Raw genomic sequence first — 20,550 nt, forward strand, 5'->3', positions numbered from 1 at the left:
GAGGTAGGGAAGAGTGTTTTAGGCCAGGGGTCTCCAACCCCCGGGCCACGGACCACTCCCGGTTCGTGGCCTGTTCGGAACCAGGCCACACAGCAGGAGGTAAGCAGCGGGAGAGCGAACGAAGCTTCCTCTGTATTTACAGCTGCTGCCTACCATTCGCATTACCCCCTGAGCTCTGCCCCCTGTCAGCATTATGGTGAGCTGTATAATTATTTCATTATATTACAATGTAATAATAATAGAAATAAAGGCCCAATAAATGTAATGCACTTGAATCATCTCGAAACCCTCCCCCCTACCCACCTCCTCTGTAGAAAAATTGTCTTCCACGAAACAGGTCCCAGGTGCCATAAAGGTTGGGGACTGCTGTTTCAGGCTAATGAAAAAGTATGTGAAAAAAAAGGCCAAAAATTACACATACACACACAAATAGCATTTGAGGGACGAAAAAAGAGTTCAGCGGGCAGATGGTGGCAAACAGACTATGGTCTAAGAAGGACCCACATGGGTATGTTTTTATGAGCCATGCACTAAGTGTGGGCGCTGTCCTGAGGAGATCCAGTGAGCTTAAAAGGGTTTTAATCTAGGGAGCGTTATAGTCAGAACTGTGTTTAGAAAGCTCGATTCCTCCAGTGAGAGCCAGGTGCCTCCAGTGCAGGGTAACTAAGCAAGCACGGGCCTGGGAGTCTGGGGTGCTCAGCCAGAAAGCTGACACCCAGCAATTACCCTGTCTCATTGTAGGACCCCAAATGATCTGCTGGCCTCTCTGTGGCTCAGTGTCCTCCAATCAAATGTGAGGATTTGAGCTCATTTAATTCCAAATATCTTCTGTCCCCATACCTCTAGCCATTCTGTGACATGTCCTATGGAGGATTTGTATCTATAGATAATGATAAGGTTGCTTAGTACGTTAGTCATGCAAGTACAGTAAAATAGTATTTTTATACTGGGTTTCACATAAATGAACCTTGCTAGATCTTTCCACGGAATAAAAGATATCCTAAGAAGTACTGTGAAATAAAAGTATTCAGAAGTCTGACATGTTCACGTTCTCACGTCATAAACTTCCAGGACATAGTTTTCTTGCCTCAGGGAAAGCTTATATAACTTGACTCAACCCCTACATGTGTAATTTGATGAACGTAATTATGATTATCACCGGGTTGTTCAAACATTTCCTTTCTCTAGCTTCCCTAAAGGCTGTGGCACTAACACTGCGAGCTCTTCCTCTCTCTCCCCATCAGCCCCACAGCAGAGCTATCATCCACCCCATCCACAGACAGATGGCTATTCAGTGTCTCAGTTCAAGTTTCCTCCCATCCCCTGCTCAGGATCTCCATGGATCTCAAAACCCTTGAGGAAATCTAAGCGATGATGTTCTTCAAGAGGCAAAGGATGAAAGGACAAACTCTTCTTCAAACCTTCCAACAGTCCTGGCAAACTTTTACTTGAATGGCTTAGTTTTGTCACAATCACAATCTATCCGAAAATAGCACTTAAAGTCACTTACTGGCATTGAGGCAAATATGTTCTATTTAAGAATGGTCTTCCTTTGACATATGAAACATGGCTGCTAATGACAAGAAGGAAAATCGTGTGAGCTGTAGGAAGAAAATTCAATTTGCCTTAAATGATGGCCATTTGTAGAATATTTCTATCATACCCACAGTAGAAAGCTGTTAACCTTTAAAGTTTAAAACTCATACAAAGAGTTTATAGAGGCTCCTTATATTATACAGTGCAGCTTTGCCACCACCAATCTGCTCCTTTGTTCTCACAGATCCAATCTTTGGTGGCAAACCCTTCATTCTGCTCATAATTTGTATCTCTTGCGGGGCCAGAATCTCATTATAAAAACAGCTGAACTCAACCCACAGGTGTGTGCCAGAGACAGACAGTTCTCTTTATTAATATCCCCCATTAAAACGTCAAAAGTACAGAGAGTATATGTCATTTCCCTGGATGCTTTCCTTTTGTTTCTTTCCATTTGTATGTCCACGGACCTAATTTTATTTTACAGATGCTTACGCATTTTGGATATGCGTGCAGAAATATGAATAATGAAAAAATTCCTTACCAAAAATATTATCCTACTTATGACGTATTGTATTGTGATTAGTGAACACATTAGCATTGAAAGTAGAAATCTATTCTAAAAAATGCACCCCATAGAGGCTGAACAAAGCTTTAAAATGCCCCAGGGAAAAATCAAATTAGAAGCAACTTAATATTTTCCCAGTCAGTATGTCTCCTGAGATTAACATAAAGTTTGCAGAGATCTATGCAGCTCTTTTCAAAACTAATGTTGCAGTCTACAAGTAAATGAAACTATATTGAACAGAAAATGTTTATGGACAAGTCTACATTTCAAAACCACTATCTGGTATCTTGATTGTTAAAAAAGAAATTCTTGATACAAAGAAACAGATGATAGTCTTTGTTTCATGCCTGGGAATCAGTGTGCTTATTTCATATGTGTGTAAATTTTTTCATTACATGACTCTTTGCTTACAAGTATTTAATCACAGCCACATTTTTTTGGATGAAAAAGCTTATGAAAAACTGCACACGCTATTTCCATGCAATATTACTTTTTAGCAATTCAGAACTATGCGATATTCACACTCTGTGGTGACTCTGGGCTCAATGATACTGGACATTTGGGTGACGTTAACACTGAGTCTAACATGTACAAAAAGTCTAAATATACTTTGGTTCAGTTTGCATTTGGGATTAAAGAATATTACACATGCATACACACCCTTATTTCTAAACAACAACAAAGAAAGAAAAAAGGAAATTGTCTCATGCAATCCACTCAAAGCATACCCAGTAATCCCACTGGCATGGTTTTTAGCAGAAATGTGTCTTAGAGACATAAAAGACTTTAACATGGATCATCAGGTGGTTCTTTCAATTTCACAGTAGCTGGGATACTTTTGACATTAAACTTCAATGCCTCTGAAAAACAACCTAAGGGCAAACACTTTATGCAAGAGAAAATTCAACATATAATTTTAAAAAAATAAATATTTTGTTACCTAATTTTGAAAAAAAAATGAAAACTATATTAAAAGGAAAAATAGGACCATAAAATGTTGTAGAACCTCTATCTTAAGTCATCTTAAAAATCTCCAGAAAACATATTCTTAGAATAAATACTGATTGAAAACATCCATGTTAAAAGATAACATTCACCTTTTTATTAACCTCAGTGAAAAAAACTGCTACTCCATTCTCAACCTAGAGGGCCCTCGCTCTAATTTTAATTCCCTTCCTCTTGTTCTGTTTCCCATAAAAATAACTCATTGGGTCAGAGGTGAAACGATATGTGTTCCAGTGTTTTCTGTCACTCAGGCATTAAGCATTACCATTATATCAAAAGACTGCCTTCCAGGTCTTTTGTTCTAGAGTTGCTCAAAAATGGGCCTTGTGACTCTAGAGTGAGAGTTTCAAGGGGTGCTGTCAGCTGCCCTACTCCTTGGAGGCAGGACAATGAGATAAACCAGGCCTCAATTTCCTCCCACGTGTTTGTTCTAAGCTTCCCAGCAGCGATTACTTCCAGTGCCTCTTAGAGATGCCGCCCAACTCTCTCCGTCCCTGTCTCAGTCGGCCCAGGAGATAGGCCCTCTCTCCCCTTCCTCCTCTTTGCTAAGTTTAATGCTCATTTTGAGAGGGCTTTCTTATGAGAATGTTGCTCCAAGAAGACAGATGTAGATCAGTCATGCAGAAAACATTTACTTTTCAACTACAAGAAGAAAAAGTGTATCAAGTTTACCACTCAGCATAGTTTTCAAGCCAGTGACATATTTGTCTATGTCTTGACTTAACTACTCGCTTTCCCTACATACACACACACACACACACACACACACACACACACACTTTCTGTAATAACACTTAAGCACTGAGGTCAGTGAATAGACATATTTGAAGCCAACGCTTCTATTGGATGGGATAAGGAGACAGTCAGATTCATTAGGTTTTCTTAATTGAGAAGCTCTACTCAATCCATGAGGAGATATAATGCGAGAAGAGGTAGCCGTCGTGATGTCATGTCAAATAAAGTACAAATATTTACTGTCAACTGCTTGCCTCAAAGCTGCAAAACGTTTAAAGAGGACTTTCCTAACTCCATCAAGATACAGACGCAACGTATGACCACTGTTCCATCATTAGCTGACACTCTATCATTTGCCTAAAGATTTACTGTGGAAATACATTCTGCAACCAAACATAATTCAATTTTAAATTCCTATGAAGTACTGTAGCACTTGTGTAGCACTGTAAAAACCTCATGCCATAAATTAGACCCTTTAATTTAATACAGCTGCTCAGCAGCTCCTCCTAAAGTATTATTGCCACGGCCATCAACATTGTCAATAGCCTTGAGTACTTAGTATGTCCAAAACACTGTATTTTTGCCAGGAATACAAACTCCCAGAAAACAGTTTTCTGAATAAAGATCCAAGGTTGGTTTTCTATGTGCCAAATGAATGGAAACTTAAGGTAGAGAGAAAAGGCATCTGACCTTCAGTCGGTGCCTTGCATCAAGCCCTATGCCAAATAATTCATATGTATTATCAAAATATCTTTACAACAACCCTAGGAGATGGGTATTAATCAACACATATTATAGTTGAAGTTAATCTCAGGGAGACTTTGAGAATTACTCAAAGATAACATTGCAACCAGGCAGTAATAAGGTCAAAACTTGAACCCAAAACAAACATAATCCAACCAAAGACCGCATCATGCAAACCTGTGTTGCTTTGGCAATTAATACAATATTTCCAGCAACTCTCTTAACTAGACATGGGAATCTCAATTTATTATACTTCTCTTTAACACATTCAATAGTTGCTAAATCCTTAATTACATTTTGTGGATTTCATATGAATCTTATCCAACTTATGTATACTTAACTAAAAACACTAATTCACAATTAGAAACAACTATGGCAAAGTTTTATTCACTAGTGGAAAGTAAGTAATACATTTGAAATCATAGAACTTCACAGAAAAATAAAAGATTTCAACAACCACTTAATTCAACCCCTTTATTTTATAAATAAGAAAACTGTACCCAAAGATTGCATACAACTTATTACTAATAAATTCTCTATTAAGTCTATTAAGGACTTTTTTTGTTTTCTAATTCTGGGTACATAGTATGAACTTGGTTCATCTAATTTAATCACTTGATCATTCAATTCATATCCCATATTTTTCACATAGAAATGCATTATCCTGAGTATTGGGGAAAACGATGTGAGTTAACTAGATAGGATATATATAGTCTCAGTGGAAAAGGAAGAGATGGAAATTGAAAAGCATGCTGTGTTTGCCTGGGCTACTCTGATAAACTAACATACAAAGCTCTAAAAATTCTGGTCTCTACTTACACCTCTTCTTTTCATTCCATTCACACTAGTATTTCGGCTTCTCATTGAACACTCAAGTTCAATTCTTCTTCAGGGCCTTTGCACTGGCTGTTCCCTCTGCCTTAAATAATTTCCCCCTAGATATTTGTGTGATAAGAAGCGCTCTTATTTCCTTCGGGTCTGTGCTCAAATGTAAGTCTTAGAGAGACCATCTGTTATCACTCTAAGTAAAATAATACCTTGCATCTCATTTTATATATATATATAGCCTGTCTCTTTCACTAGCAAGCTCCATTGAGTATAGAAGCTTAGACTCTCCTGTCCACTGCTATATTCCCACTACCTAGAACATAGTAGGACCTTAATAAATATTCGCTGCATAAGTCAATGAATGAAACGGGAGATAGATTTGAAGGCCAGATTTAAGATAATGCCAAGAAAATTCTAATAATACTTACTAAAACATTACCATTATCCACACTTTCTATACTGAAATTTGACAGCCTTCCGAAGATCCTCTCCACTCAGTCATGCAGATTATGGGAAAAACACTGACATGTAGAGTTTTTGCATTTACACAACACCTCACTTAAAACTATTATGGTTATGATACTTTAGACAATCACTCTTACATCTTTCTATAATTTGGGGCTTTTGCTCCTATATTCCAAGTTAAATGATCACTGGGTTGCATATGCTAGTATGCTAAAAGAATTAGGCATTGCATTTATTACTCTCTTGGGACTGATTGTCATGATAGGATTTATTATTGATATATCAAACTATTTATTACAGCCAGCTAATTCACTGAAGTTTTCCTATTTTCACCCTCCACAAGCTATTAAAAGTATTCACAATGTGCTATCAAATAGGACATTGTTGGTTCTATTAGCATCTTAGGGTTTCGAGGACTAAGTTCTCAGTTCTTGTGGGACGTCCATAATTACTAATCAAATAAGCAGTATGCTTCCCAATTCACCTCTACCAAGGTCTAGGTCACTTGAACATGGATTCCACCTTCCTCTTTAAAGTCACTGTGTATGTCAATGTTGTTCATATTTCTTATCAGAAAGGAGAAAAGAAGGGAGGGATGGTGAAAAGAGAGAAGGGGAGGGAAGGAGAGAAAAGGGAAGGAAAGGCAGGCAGACAAGAAAGAACCATTCTTCTGATGCTGAGAGGGGACCGACCACTCATCACCTCTCACCTGCCACCTACCCCAGGTGACCTACCACAGGTGACCTATCACTGGTGGCCAGCCTCTCCTCACCATAGGATCACATGGGGCACTTATTACAGTGATTCCCAGAGCCTCCCTCTGGAGCCTCTGTCTGATTCGAAGGTCCAAATAAGGCGGCTGCAATCTGTGATTTTTAGCAGCACTAGATCAACAATTATCAAACTTGAGCCTGCACCTGAATCCCTGGGAGGGCTGGTTAAAACACAAGGTACTCTACCTGTGAGTTTCTGATTCAGTAGGTGTGGGGCTCGGACCACGAATTTGCATTTCTAACAACTCCCATGTGATGCACATGTTCCTGGACCTGGAAACCACACTTTGAGAACCATTTTACTAGATTCTTCTTAGAACCAGGTGAGTTCAGAAGAAACATTCATATTTCTTTAAAACTACCATTGGAATGATGGATTGTTTTTTCTCTAATGTTGTAATTATCTCAATTAAGTTGTCATCAGACCATTTTCTGTGAGTCAGAAATCAGATTCAAACACACCTCTCTGTGACCTCTATATAGAGGGAAATAAAGAAGAGGAAGCCCAATCTACTGCTTTGCTTTACTGAGTTAAAAAAAAAAAAAAAAGCTTAAACCAGGGAGATACAGTCAATAATGTCTGGGTTGTACACTACAAAGAGTTAACATCACAACAAAGCAGGACAGAGAAAGCCATCAAGAGAACACAAAAGGCTTTCAAAGTATGTATTCCTGGGTCAGACTCAGACCTCTGCTATGTCATCACGTAGCACCTCGTGGAATGAGCAAGAGCTAATTTTTAAACACTGATCCAGGCACGCCTATTATTTAGAGATCCAAATTGGGCCATCGGGGCTTAAGGAATGGTGCTTCGCAGCTCAATCCTGCCACTATGAACTCAGGCCAGTTGCATCACTACTTTCCACGAGGAATTTAAGGGGTGTGACTGCATCCTTTCCAACCCTGCATTCCACATGTGACAAAACTGATCCAGCTGTTTGTCTGAAAGAAATTCCTTGCTGTCCTTAAAAATTAAAAAGCGAGTGGATATCCGTCCTCCAGGGGCAAGTCTCCAGCTGGAACCTGGTACAGACGGTTGCGAAACAGAGCCAGTGCCCTGGAGAGCATCTGCTTTGGAATTCTTACCTCGCCATAAGGGGGTTAGCCCCATCTTGCTTTTTGAAATGGCAGATTCTGGATGAAGGGTGCTGGCTTGGCCCAAAGCTCTTGAGAAGTGTTCATCCACTACTGACCCAATGTCTCCCTGGAAATAAGTGAAAAGGACACAGCGAGAGTTAAGGTACTCCATCTCGGCAGGCTGGTCTTTCTCCTCCTCCTCCTCCTCCTCCTCCTCCTCCTCCTCCTCCTCTTGTTTGCTGGGAAGGGTGACTTCCAGAGAGTCCTGCATCTTGCTGTATACCGCTAACTTCTTCTGGGATGGAATAAACAAAACACAGTATCAAAGACAGTTTGTACAAAAAGCATTAACGAGTTAACTTTTCACTAAAAAAAAAAAAAAAAAAAAATCTAAACATTAACATATGTTCACAAACTGATTCTTCTTCATTTGCTTTACTCCACCTTCCCCTTCCCCAAACCAGCCTTCTGCTTCCCACCCTGAAAAAAAAGACTTTGCTATTTCAAATTTGGCAAAAAAAAAAAAAATGTTCATTATCCAATGGTATATTCTCAGACTGTGAAAGGCAGGCTTTTTTTTTTTTTTGCTTAATTTAGATATACCAAAAGGAGAATGACTTTAAAAAAAAAAAAAAAAAGAAAGTGACAGAGCCCTTCCATTTTTGTTCCCTTTTCTATTTTACAGATTTAATGTACAGCAACATTATAGTTCAGGACAGGGAGGAATGGAGATGGTAGGCCTAACTGTCTGGGGGAGGGGTGGAGAAGAAAAGAGTTTTTCATAAATGAAATACACTAAAATAAAAACAGGAATGTAGCATCTTATAAAAGGATTTGGCAGATGTGCTGAACTCATTTCTCAAAAATCAAACTAAAATGACAAAATAAGTCTGTGTGAAGATCCATTTTGCATGGAACATATTTTTCAGATGTTCCACTTACCACCATTATCATAAAAGGGGAAAAAAAGGTATTATGATGACTTGCTGAAAATAATACAAGATACTAGCAATGGCTAGGATGGCTTTTAAATCAAAATGAAAAAGGTTTGGTAATTTTAAAATGTTTTCAAAACATAAAATCGTAGCTCTAGTAATAGTTTATATTATGACTGATACTCTTTATTACCCCATGTAATCTTTACAATTCTATAATGTGGTTATCATTACTCTCCATATTTTAAATATGAAGAAGTGAGGCACAGAGAAGTGAAGTAACTTGCCAAAGGTCACAGAGCTTATAAGTGATGGACCCAGAATGCATAATAAAAATACACAAATGTACATATGTGTGTACATGTATGTGTCAGAGGAGGGCAGGGGAGGGATATCTAGTGCAGAAAAAAAAATCACCAAAATGTTATGTTTTGTGTTCTTTTTCTGGGTAGTAAGCTTGTAGTTGGTTGTTATTTTCTTATTCCTGTTTTTCAATATTTCCAAATATTTTTTGTAGAGCCCATATCATTTTTATAATCAACAACTTTAGTGCAAATTATATATAAGAAAATAATGCTAAAAAACTATAAAACTCATTATCTTAATGACAAAATGAGCATCCTATCATCTGTATACCTATAAAACCTGACCCTTTGTCAGACCATTTTTCTTATTTCAGAAAAAACTGCATGTTGGAAAGTGAATGTCAGTAGAAAAAAATAAATCATTCTAGAAGAGTCAGTAAGCACATAGTTTGGCAAATGTTATCAAAACACATAACCAAGACTCAATGTTTCTAGTGGTAATTATTAGCCCCAAAATCTGTAGCCCCAAATTATAAATGCCTCATTCGGAAAACTGAACCCCAGCAATGAATATGTTGTTCTTGTGTGAGGTAGGGTCTGAAATGTTCAGGCCCATTACAAGCTGCTGCTTATTATTTAGGGCTGCTATATATACACACACACTATATGTATCTCCCTTTTTATTTGAAATCTGTGTCAGTATGGTTATCACTTCTTGATGAATAGATGATTCATTCCCTGTGAGTGAATATGCCTTGCTGATGAATAGGTGATTGTAATGACTGAGTGGTTATAAAATTCTTACAATCTGTTCTGCTCAGATTTGAACATGGTTATGTTTAACTTCAATAGTAAAAAACACCGTAGTAATATACGTTATGTATAAAATGAAAAGATTGAACTAACTGACCTCTACAGTTACTCCTGGCTTTAAATTCCATTATAAAGTTACATGAATATTACTATTTATTAGTCAAATCACAGTACTGCTTCTCCAGGCACATGTGCATTTACCGAAGTTATACCATTTTAAGCAAATACACACACTCTGCCGAATATTCAGGCATATTAGAAAGAAGCACTGTTTTTATTTGGGAAAAAGATTAAAACTGATCTACAGAGTGGCTTCACTGCCTTAAGTGTTAAGTATTATCTATTAAACCGATTTCTTTTTTCTCATTAACGTCCAGTGCAGCATCAGTTTGTGAGAGTCAGGCTTTGCATCTACTTGTTTGATTTGTTTAATTTTAATGCTTATTCCTTAAATGAAAGAGCCTTGGCTATGTTAATTATCCAAAGAAAGACAATTTTTTTATTTTATCCCAATTAGCAATTGATTCTTAGATAAAATAAAATTAAAGTTATATATATGTGAAAGATTTGAGAACTGCAAATCAAATGCAAATATAGCCTCCATTTGTATGCAAATGTAGCATAATATTATGATCAATAATGGTATCAATAAAATTTCTTAATTTTTACATTGATGGCAGTTGAATTTAAACCATAGATTTTCAGTCAATTTAAGATTACACAGTTTTTTAAATGCTATATAATTTTATGTTATTCTTTTTTAACCAATTGTTGAGTAGTTGGATACAAATAAGTTATACATTTTTCACTATGAAATGGGGAAAAATTAAGCAAAATCTTCCATTGTGTCAAAATAACTTTTATGAGTCTATTTTCTAAATGTCAATTCTGTCAACGGATGCATTGATTCCCTATAATCTTTATATTTCCTATATATGTAATATATATCTATATATACACATATGCATTTATATAAGTATATATTGAAATATTTCTTTCAAATACCCGTGGTACTATAAAAATATCTATATTGACTCCTCTAATTAAATACATTTTGGGAGGATGCTTATAAAATATACTTTTTTTTCTCTCTCCCAGCTCTTTGAGGCAGGTCTTCTACCAGTTAAATAAATTTGCTGGAGACCATCAAAAAAATAAAATAAAAAAGGAGCCTATGATACAGCTACCAATGGGCAGGATATAAAGCATATTTCTCACCCCCCTCTTGCATTTTGCATCAATTTTCACAAATTTTAGTGTACCCATTTAAATATTTACGTTTACAACACACAGGAGCATTTATGACCACACCATCAACATCACTGGTTAAAATAAGAATTCTAAAGCATCCAAACAGCCTGATAGCCTTCTAAAATGGCAACACTGAATTTACATACATTTTTTAAACATCAAGTGTGAGCATGAAGAAAATGGGAACACACAATTTAAACAGCAATTGATCCATATGCTAACATTCACACTATCCTAATCTCCTTCCCCAATGACTCTTAAGCCTCAACTGCCTTCTGTTATCCGTGCTTTTGTGACTGTAAATCAATCCTTTGCCTTTTTTAAAAAAAAACTAAGTATGTTATTTATGTACACTGTTGCCATATTCTGTATTTACTTGGTGTTTGCTCCTCGGAATGAAATTTCCCTAGTGTTATCTTCATTCTTGAAAGTAATATATAAAATTTAAAACTTGAAAATAAATCTCAAATCATCAGAACCCAGATTTCCTGAATCAATGCTGAAAGGCAATGTGGTTCATATTTTTCTCAAAATGCACTATCACACCCTAAAAATAGCCCACTCTGTCAGAAGTATTCATATTTTTCTTACTAGACACTTACGAATTATTAACAAAAATAAGTCATCAAGGAATTTCAAAGACTACAATTTGGTTTACTGAATGCACCTTAACTGGCTCATCCTCCATGGCAGAGTAATGACAAATTTCCTTCAGGTAAAAGAACCGTTGAGTTAGATGAAACAGTGACCGAGTTAACAGGCACAGAGTTAAAATTAACTCAGAAAGACTTGAAAGTAGTAGTGTGAAGGAGTCCGCCTAGCCTAGGCAGTGCGAACCATGCCCAAACACCTCACAGCCTGCCATCAGGCACAACAGAAACAAACTCGCACAGGAATGTGCCGGGGAAAGGATTTGTCTGACAAGAGAAAGACTTCCATGTCAGGAGCCAAATACCACTAACTTCCCAAGGCTTAAGCCTACAAAATGCCAAATGATTACTGTGCATATGTGGAAACTTTTTTTCTAAGGAAAAAAAAGTATTTTAATGAATCATTGGATATTTGGAAACAGCTTTTTTTTTTTTCTACTGGCTATCTTTTCTAAATGCAATGATTCTTTTATCCCGAGAGACATGGTTAGAGCCTGTAAGAAAGGACCACTAGCCCATAGTCAATGTTTCAAAACTATAAAGCCCATAAAGCAGTGTGTTACTCTTTGATCCTATTTTTCCGAATTTACTTGAATAACAGATTTTTTTTTTTTTTTTTTTTTTTTTTTTTTCTGTACGCGGGCCTCTCACTGTTGTGGCCTCTCCCGTTGCGGAGCACAGTCTCCGGACGCGCAGGCTCAGCGGCCATGGCTCACGGGCCCAGCCGCTCCGCGGCATGTGGGATCCTCCCAGACCAGGGCACGAACCCGTGTCCCCTGCATCGGCAGGCGGACTCTCAACCACTGCGCCACCAGGGAAGCCCGAATAACAGATTTTTAAATCTATCCCAGAGAGACTTGAAGTTTTGGTCCTTGGCCTATTTGGAGGAGGAGGAATCAGGTTGCGGGAAGGTGGGTCAGGATAAGGAAGATAGTTCACAGACCTTTGATATATTTTATTTCACTAACTGTCACACATATACAAATATTTTGTCCAAATAATTATTCTCAATGTATATATGCAAAAACTGATTTACTTGGCCACATCATCTAACTAGTAAATGGCAAGGATGGGATTAGAACCTCTTTCTGTCTGACAACAAAGCATCTGACAAGAAAACAGACTAAAGAAAATGAGTCTCTATATAATATTTAGTTTAACTGTATAAACAAATAGAAGCCCACAGTCAGCGTGGCATCATATGCTAACTAAAGAAAGTCTAAAGTTATTTATAACACTTAAAAACTAGGGATGTAAACATATTAAAGATATGGCTATTAAATAATGCAGTGCTCTTCAAAATATATGTATATCTAGATGAACCTGCCCTTCTATATCTAGAAATGTGTTGTCCCCTTGGCAAGTCAGATACAAAATACAATTTTTCTGGAAATCCTATTCTGGAAATGTGAGTGGAGCCAATTTACTAGACACACTCAGACCTCGAGATTCTGTGTTTGTTTGCTTTTTTTTTTTGTTTTTTTATTTTTCTTAACAGTAGGAGGAGCAAACCAAAAATAATATTAGCTATTTTTGAGCACACCTGCCACTCAATGATTCTGGTCATTATCAAAAAAAAAAATCAAACCCATCCCCTCAAAGGATGAATTTTTTTCAGTTTTGAGGATGTTAAAAAAAATGTGCCACAGGCTGAGAATTTCAAAATTTGCATTCCCAAAATGTTTTAAGCAATGATCGCATCATGAGGGTATGTGTTCTCTCTCAAACTGACTGCTTTGAATGAAACAACAGTTTCTGATGTATAAATTTCTGGTATGTTTACATAATCCTATTACTAGATTTAGGGTATGATTTCACTTTTTAAAATTTATCTGTTAGTCATCGAATTGCCAGTTAATTCTTATTTTGTGTCAGTCATTGGGCAAAGGCTCGGAGGCACAAAAATGAAAGTCAAAGCAGTTGAGAGAGGCTTGTAAGGAAAATGGTAAAGAAAGAGAACCTCCAGGTTTATCCACATGGCTAATTGTCTAATTTCTCCAAGTAGCTAATATTCAAAAATTTTAAAATGAGAAAAGTAAGAGGGTAACACTAGGTGAATTACTAATTGCTTTTGTTGCTTCTAAAGAAGCCCAGATGGAAAGGGAACACAGTAGAAAGAGAACTGGAATGGTTAAGGGGATTTGACCAAAACTAGTCCATGAATCTGGGTAAGGCATCGAAACCTTTGGCCCTCAGCTTTCTCTTCTGAAGATGAGGAATTCTGACTTCATTATCTCAGAGGTCTCGTCCAACTCCGTAGGCTAATAAGCAACATGCTGGAGCTCTAGACAAACTCACACTTAATTTTGTTTCTTACGTTGGCTGCCTTTTCTGATTTTGCAGGACACTGGTCAAAAAAACCCTACAGATCATTGAAGACTAATTTATTTTCAGACATAGGTCATCTAGCCCAATTCCTAGGAACTAGTTTGGGTACTTCCTTTAGGTATCTTCACAGTAACCAGAAAGGAGGCATCCTTCAAATATCCCCACCCCATCCCCCAAGGACAAGTGTTTTTGCACACTGAAACAACATAGTTTTAAGAGGAAAGGACACCTGTTCGGTTTAGGCCCTTCTTCCTTTCTTTTCTTTCCTTTTTCTTTTTTTTCTTTTTTTTCTCTACTGAAGTATGAGACAAGTGAAAAATAGTTCAGTTATCCCGTTTCAGACCATACTTGTAAATTACTGAAATAAATCTGGTATCCACTGAAATATCTATAAATATGGCATTCATGACTTGCTTCTAGCAACAGACGTTTGGGTCTAATGGTTCAAGTCACTATTAGGGTCTTCCTAAATGAATAGTTAAAGCAGAAAACCAGCTGCTGAAAGACGTGCTTTTTAAAAGAGTCAGTGCAAAGTTTTGACCAAAATTATTTCCTCCACTATCTCTGCCAGAGTCTGAAATTCAAGTATTGGAGAGTTTTAGTTTCTTGAATGAAAATGTTTTTCTAGAGACAATACCTTAAATTGTTATGTATTACTAGATGTATCAGTTTTGAGATTTCTTTTTAAAGCCAGTTGGAAATAGGGCTGATGGGATTCAAGTTAAGTGGCCGGGTTTTAGAATGGCAGTCACTTAACTCTTGAGTTCACTTTAGAATCTGCGTTAGGCATCTTGCGCATAATATTTTTAGTCTTATTGACAATCCCCTTTGCACAGAAAAACACAAGACAGAAATGTACATACTGCCCAACCGGGTCAACACAGCATCTCTTCTGTAGTTGTCCAAGGAAGCACCGTGCAGGATCGTTCTACCCACTGATCCCCCTCATTTCCACTGTTATGAGTCATGTCCCCATCATCTCCAACTCTGAGATGTGAGACTTTACCAAGCGCTAAGTGAAGTAGGACTTCCTTGCGTTGAATGAAAATATCCTTCACTTAAATTTCCACAGAATGCTTCCTTGTCCCGGCATTTGGTTTTTCTGGTGAATGTAGCCTCACTGCACATGATTTTATGGATTTCAAGCCTGCCCTTACTATCCGTATTGTAATCTCCATTCTGGTTGACTGCCAGAGACAACAGTTCAGTTTAGTTATTTCAAAGTTTAATTTTCCTTCTAGCTTTGAATTTTCTGGCTGGAAAGTTATTGGGAGCATAAAGCTCTGGGGCACTTGAAGCTTCTAAGTCTCTACAGTCAAGTTATTTTGTGTAGTTTGGAATCAGAGGGGCTGTTCTCTCTCAAAGAAGTCCTGTATGAATTCTTATAAATCTACTTAAGTCCTTGCTTACAGTTGCAAGAAAATTATATCCTCCAACTTAAATAAGTGGACTGTGTATTGAAACTATTTAGAATGTAATTGTATGTTTTCCTCTTAATAAATCTAAACTTATGTTGGAACAGCAATGATATATGAGGCACTTAAAGCTGACTGTTAATACCACTTCCTGCATATTATTTTCAAATAAATACATGTTCATTTGCTAAGTGGATATTCTGCTTCATCAGCAAAGGATGCAACACGGATAGCAAAACTCATTAGCATAATACAAATGCTTGCAAAACAACTTTGGAATGCCTAAACTAAAAACGTACACTACCAAGGACTTGGAAAGAATTTCAAGCTCCAAGGCCAAAGAATCTACTGCATATTAATCTTCGTTATCAAAAAGTTGATTTGGAGCACTAAAGACAGAAATAAGCCTATTGTGCAATAGCAAAAAAAAAAAAAATCTTGGGAGACGGCATGGTATGGTGGAAAGATGCTCTGCTGGGGAGCAGGGGATCCAGTGGTCCTAATTTTGTCACCAATTAGCTTTGAAATCTTTAGCCAGGCATTTCAGCCCTATAAACATGCATTTCCCCGTCTGTGAAAGGAGGGGTTGAAGTATGTTTTCCCAGGGTTTTTTCCTCACAAACAGAATCTCAGATTTTATGACCTAACCAAGGTGGCAGAGTCCAGAGAAAGAGTTCGAAAAACTCCTTACAAAGTTAGAACTGAAGTTCTGCCTCCCAAGACTTTTAATTCTCTTAAGTGAAAGCATGCATGCATATTCACCCAGCTGTCACCCTTGAAGAGAGCAGCGTCAATATGCTCTAACTTATATGAAGCCCAAAGTGTGATTGTTAAAAACTCCTATGCACAATTAGAGAATGGGCAATTGTTCTCCTCTGCTTTCACCACCTCACCTAAGAACTCACCCAGTTCTGAAAGCTTTGCTTTAAGTATCTCCCTAATGTTAACATTATGAAAATATGGGGGGAGGGAGATTTTAGATGACAGATTGTCTGCATTTAAGATGAGGAATCTATGGGGTATGAAGGGAATTTATGATTGTTTCCCTCAATTTTTCGTGACACGTATTTTGAATTTTTTTTCTTTTTTTCCTACTGTCACTGTCGGGATACAAACGCATTCCTTTCTGTACACGTTCTGCAGTGTCATCATGCCTTTGGAGCACGTGCTGAGAGACTAAGTCGAGAGTTCTCCTGAGGAGTTGGTAGGGACTGATGCATTCAAGCAATGAAGAGATGGTGGGCACAGGGACCAGAGACCTTAGATCCCTTAGCAAATCCTGGCTCTATAAAGCACACTGTTAGGTTTATGCACGCAATTCTAGGAATTAACGTCAGGGACTCTAAAACTGACTCTTTAGGTATATTTACATTTTACTTTTATTCACTTAGCCTACTGTATGCTTAAGTAACACACTGCAATGCAGCCTGATGTATACACAGTTCACTGTTTTTAAGGTACTAACCTATTACCCACCTATGATTTATAATATGTTCAATTAAAAAATGAAACAAAATTCCAAGTGCCTTTTACACTTGTAATTACACAAAATCACATTGTACTTTTAGGTGGAAAGCTGCGAATACATGTGCCTGGAGCATTAAGTTCTACTATTTAAAAAAGAACTTCTGGTGTCTAATCATGCATTAAGAGGAAAACATACCTATGTTTAAAATCTATCATAATAAACCACTATGAGATAATAATTTACAAGGACTATAGAGCTATATGGACTTGAGGAAAAAATCAGTTCAAAGATACACTACAATAATTGAAAATACAGAAGTGATACAAAACTTTAATGCTCTCTTTTCTAACATTTTCTAAATGACCATTAAACTTTGTAACTCTATCACTTTTTCTGCTTCCTGTCCTCAACAAGTCAATTTTTCAAATACAGTAGGACTCGTAGCCCTTGTTTTTGTCTCCCAGGCAAGATGCTATTAGGGGTCACTTCCCACGTACGGAGAAAACAATCTTCATGGATAATAATGATAAAACCTTATGGAATGCGAAAACAACCAAAATATGTATTCTCAGATGACTACGTTGGGGCCAAGTCAATATTAGTCCCACTTCACCCACGCACCACATAGTCTAAAAATGCTGTCAGCCTGATAAGAATTTCCTGATTTACTCTGTTTTCCAACAGAAAATATAGGGCATCAAAATAAACCCCTGACAGTAAAAGTACAGTAGTTACACTCCTGTCTTTTTATTTTGCTATAGCCAGTTATATAGTCAAATAGTTGCTTTACCTGACAAAAAAGCAATCTCCAACAAGCCAGTGTAGTAAAAGCAACATGAAAATTTCCAGCACACTTCTCAACTAAGTTCTTCAGTTCAACTCAGCCTAACATCTACTTAAACAATATCTACAGAAGCTCAAAGGATAGCAGAAATTGATCACTATTTACAAATAGGTGCCACTCATCGAGGTGGACAATTCAGGTGAAAAAGAAAAGCTCATTTTTTGGTTTGTTGACGGTCTTAGCAAAGGAATGTGATTTGGCAACTGAGTTTCGGGGCAACTGCAAAAGTTAGGTAAGGTATTGGAGTTATTTTTCATTGAAAGCTAAATTTCATGATTAGTTATTTATAATGTTTCTGATACCGAATTTTATTTTCTAGCTCAAAAAAGTATTCCAATCCTAACCCCCACTAGCGATTCGTATTTGAATGGAACTATTTTCACAACTCTGGAAAATAAAACCTTATTCACAACTATTCTGCTAAAGTTATTTTTGAAGGGGAAAAATACCTTTCTGAATGTTTAGTAAAGTTTGAGGCTGTTGCTCGTCCACATTCCAATTGATAATTTAAGGCCTCTACAGTCTCTGAGATGGAAGAAAGTAAAGAAGAAAAGGGTGGTTCATCTGGGACACAGTGTTCATAAAACACAGAAAATTGATATCCAGCGTCTCTTTGCATCACTTGCCTGACTTGGACTTAAATGGTTTCCTCCATTACTTATATCTTTTATATTAAAACCAAAGAAAAAGAGCATAACCAAAATAAAATGTTTTAACCTGTCACCCTTGTTCACAAATTACAAAATGTTTTCCCATCCCCCTCCTTAAAAGTAATCTTGCTTTGAAATGCTGAAGATGATGAAGAAAAAAAAAAAAAAGATAGCTAGAAAGTGGGACTCCTTCCTCTTTTGCCCTAGTTGTCCTGGTTAAGCTCATACTGTTCAGCAGATAAATCTAGAGTACGTACTCTTCCAGAATCAGCTGAATTTCAGTCCCTAAATTCTAAACAGAAGTTATAATTTCTTTCCAAAGAGTAGCACAATAAATCTAGTAAAGAGACAGGGGTAGAGGAAATAAATTAAATGGCCAGATTAATTAAAGAGCCAAACCCTGAAGACCACAATAAAATATATGTTTTTTAAAAAACTAAAAAAAAAAAAATGTCAATCAATAAATTCTGTGGATGTTAGTTTCGGAACCATATCTAGATCCCTGATAGGTGTCCCTACCTCAGAGTATGCATATTATTTTAAGTCTCACTAAATCAACCTACCCTAATTCCCAGAGTCTCAGGACCCTATTTTGGTACAGCCCCTGGCCACATGCTCACATATGTGTTTTAGGTAGCGCTAACTAAGCCTTGACACACTGCGGGCGAACAGGGAGGAACGTCCAGGGGTACCTAGTGCTTAATTCCCCAGAACCCCACTCTCCCTTCTAAAGGAACTTTATCATCTCCCTAGTTCCTGAATCCTTTTTATCCAACAGCATTCAGTCACTCTTGGCATGGCGGAGACCCAGCATCCAGTGACCCAAGGTTACCTCTTAGCTGGGAAAGGAGAGGGTTCTTCTGTCCAACAGACTGAACCATAACATCTCTGTGCTTTGATGGAATTAAAAATGAATGAGGAATTTGGGGAATAATCTCTGTCACCTAAGTATGGAAGATGACAGACTTTGCAGAGAACTTCTAGTAACATTGGACAGATATTACACAAGACCCATGTTCCACCATAAAAATTCCAGAAAAGTCATTCCATGGGCTCACTGTCCAGGTAACCTCCCCTATGTCAGTGACACATTTCATCCTCCTAATCAAGAAAACCCTGAAACACTCCACCGTTTCAAAGGAAACAAAATATTTGGTTTAAAGGAAGTTTACTCACATACTCCTAAGACAGATGCCCTTGGTGAGCTTCAGAGAACTGAGCCCTAAGAGCTAGGGTGGCTATGAGGAATAGCTTCTGAGCCGGTGACAAGAGCTCACTGAAGCCCCCAGCCAGGTAATGCCTCGCTTGGAATCCCCACCCGTCCACCTGGCAGCTCGTCCTTCCCGAAGCCTCGTCTCTTCTCTTCTGATGGCTTTCTGTTCAAGGGCGCTCCCGCAAGTCTCAGAGCATCCTCCGCGCCACCCGTCCCAGAGGGACGTCTTGGGAGCCCCAGACCGATACTCTCGCTGCCCCTCGCCCCCGCCCCCGGCAGGCTGCCCGGTCGGTGACTCACCTGCTGGCCAGGTTGGGGCGCCGGGTGGTAATAGGCTGTGGGGCAGGTTGCAGCTGCCACGGGGTTGGGCAGATACTGGGGCGCTCCATACGGCTGGGGGTGATACATCACCTCCGCACAACTCATGGCAGCCGGGGCAGCGGCGGCCCCGGAGCTGCGGCCGCTGCTCTACGCGCTCGTGCGACAGGCGCCGCCGCAGCTGCCGCCTCTGTCGCAGCCCCAGCTGCTACTGTGGCGAAGGCGGGTCCTCGGCGGCCGTGGGCTCCGCGCGGGGCGCGGGCTCGGGAGGGGTTGGCAATCGGCGGTGGCCCATGCGCGGGCACCCTCATCTTCAGCCCCTCCGGGTGTCCCCTGGCCTGCGCTTATATAGCGACTCGGGGACGCATTGGCCCGCCGCGCGGCGGGAGCATGGCAGTACGGGGCGAGGGCGAGGGCGAGGGCAGCGGCGCCCACGTCAGCGCCAGCCGCAGCCGCAGCCCCGGCCGGGGTCGGACAGACCTGGGGAACCGGGCTCTGGTTTGCATATACACAATGCACGCCCGGGGCTCGTCCTATCACCGGCGCTCCCGGCTGGGCGAGGACCGGGAGGCGGGGGCAGAGTGAGGGGGCCGGCAGGGGAGGAGGGGGAGCATCTCGCCTCTCCCGGCTCT

General features: G+C 38.9%; 1 protein-coding gene across 5 annotated transcripts in view; it reads right to left on the bottom strand.

Moving 5' to 3' along the window:
- The window catches only part of VGLL3 (vestigial like family member 3), a 45,448-nt gene extending 24,947 nt beyond the window's left edge, over nt 1-20,501 (bottom strand). Inside the window, exons 1-2 of one of the 5 annotated variants that reach the window (XM_027102722.1) lie at nt 19,901-20,501; nt 7,738-8,020 (exon numbers count right to left, since the gene is read on the bottom strand). In XM_027102722.1, coding sequence (XP_026958523.1) covers nt 7,738-8,020; nt 19,901-20,026 — 409 coding nt within the window. In that variant the 5' untranslated portion in view covers nt 20,027-20,501. Of the gene's footprint in view, nt 1-7,737; nt 8,024-19,563; nt 19,782-19,900 lie in introns of those variants that run through there. The other 4 variants (XM_027102721.1, XM_027102739.1, XM_027102738.1 and 1 more) reach the window with 4 other exon arrangements.
- Between the last annotated feature and the right edge of the window lie 49 nt (nt 20,502-20,550).

Source organism: Aethalodelphis obliquidens, unplaced genomic scaffold (assembly GCF_003676395.1).
Source record: "Aethalodelphis obliquidens isolate GAN/ISIS:26980383/991018 unplaced genomic scaffold, ASM367639v1 scaffold1, whole genome shotgun sequence".
Lineage (NCBI taxonomy): Eukaryota > Metazoa > Chordata > Mammalia > Artiodactyla > Delphinidae > Aethalodelphis > Aethalodelphis obliquidens.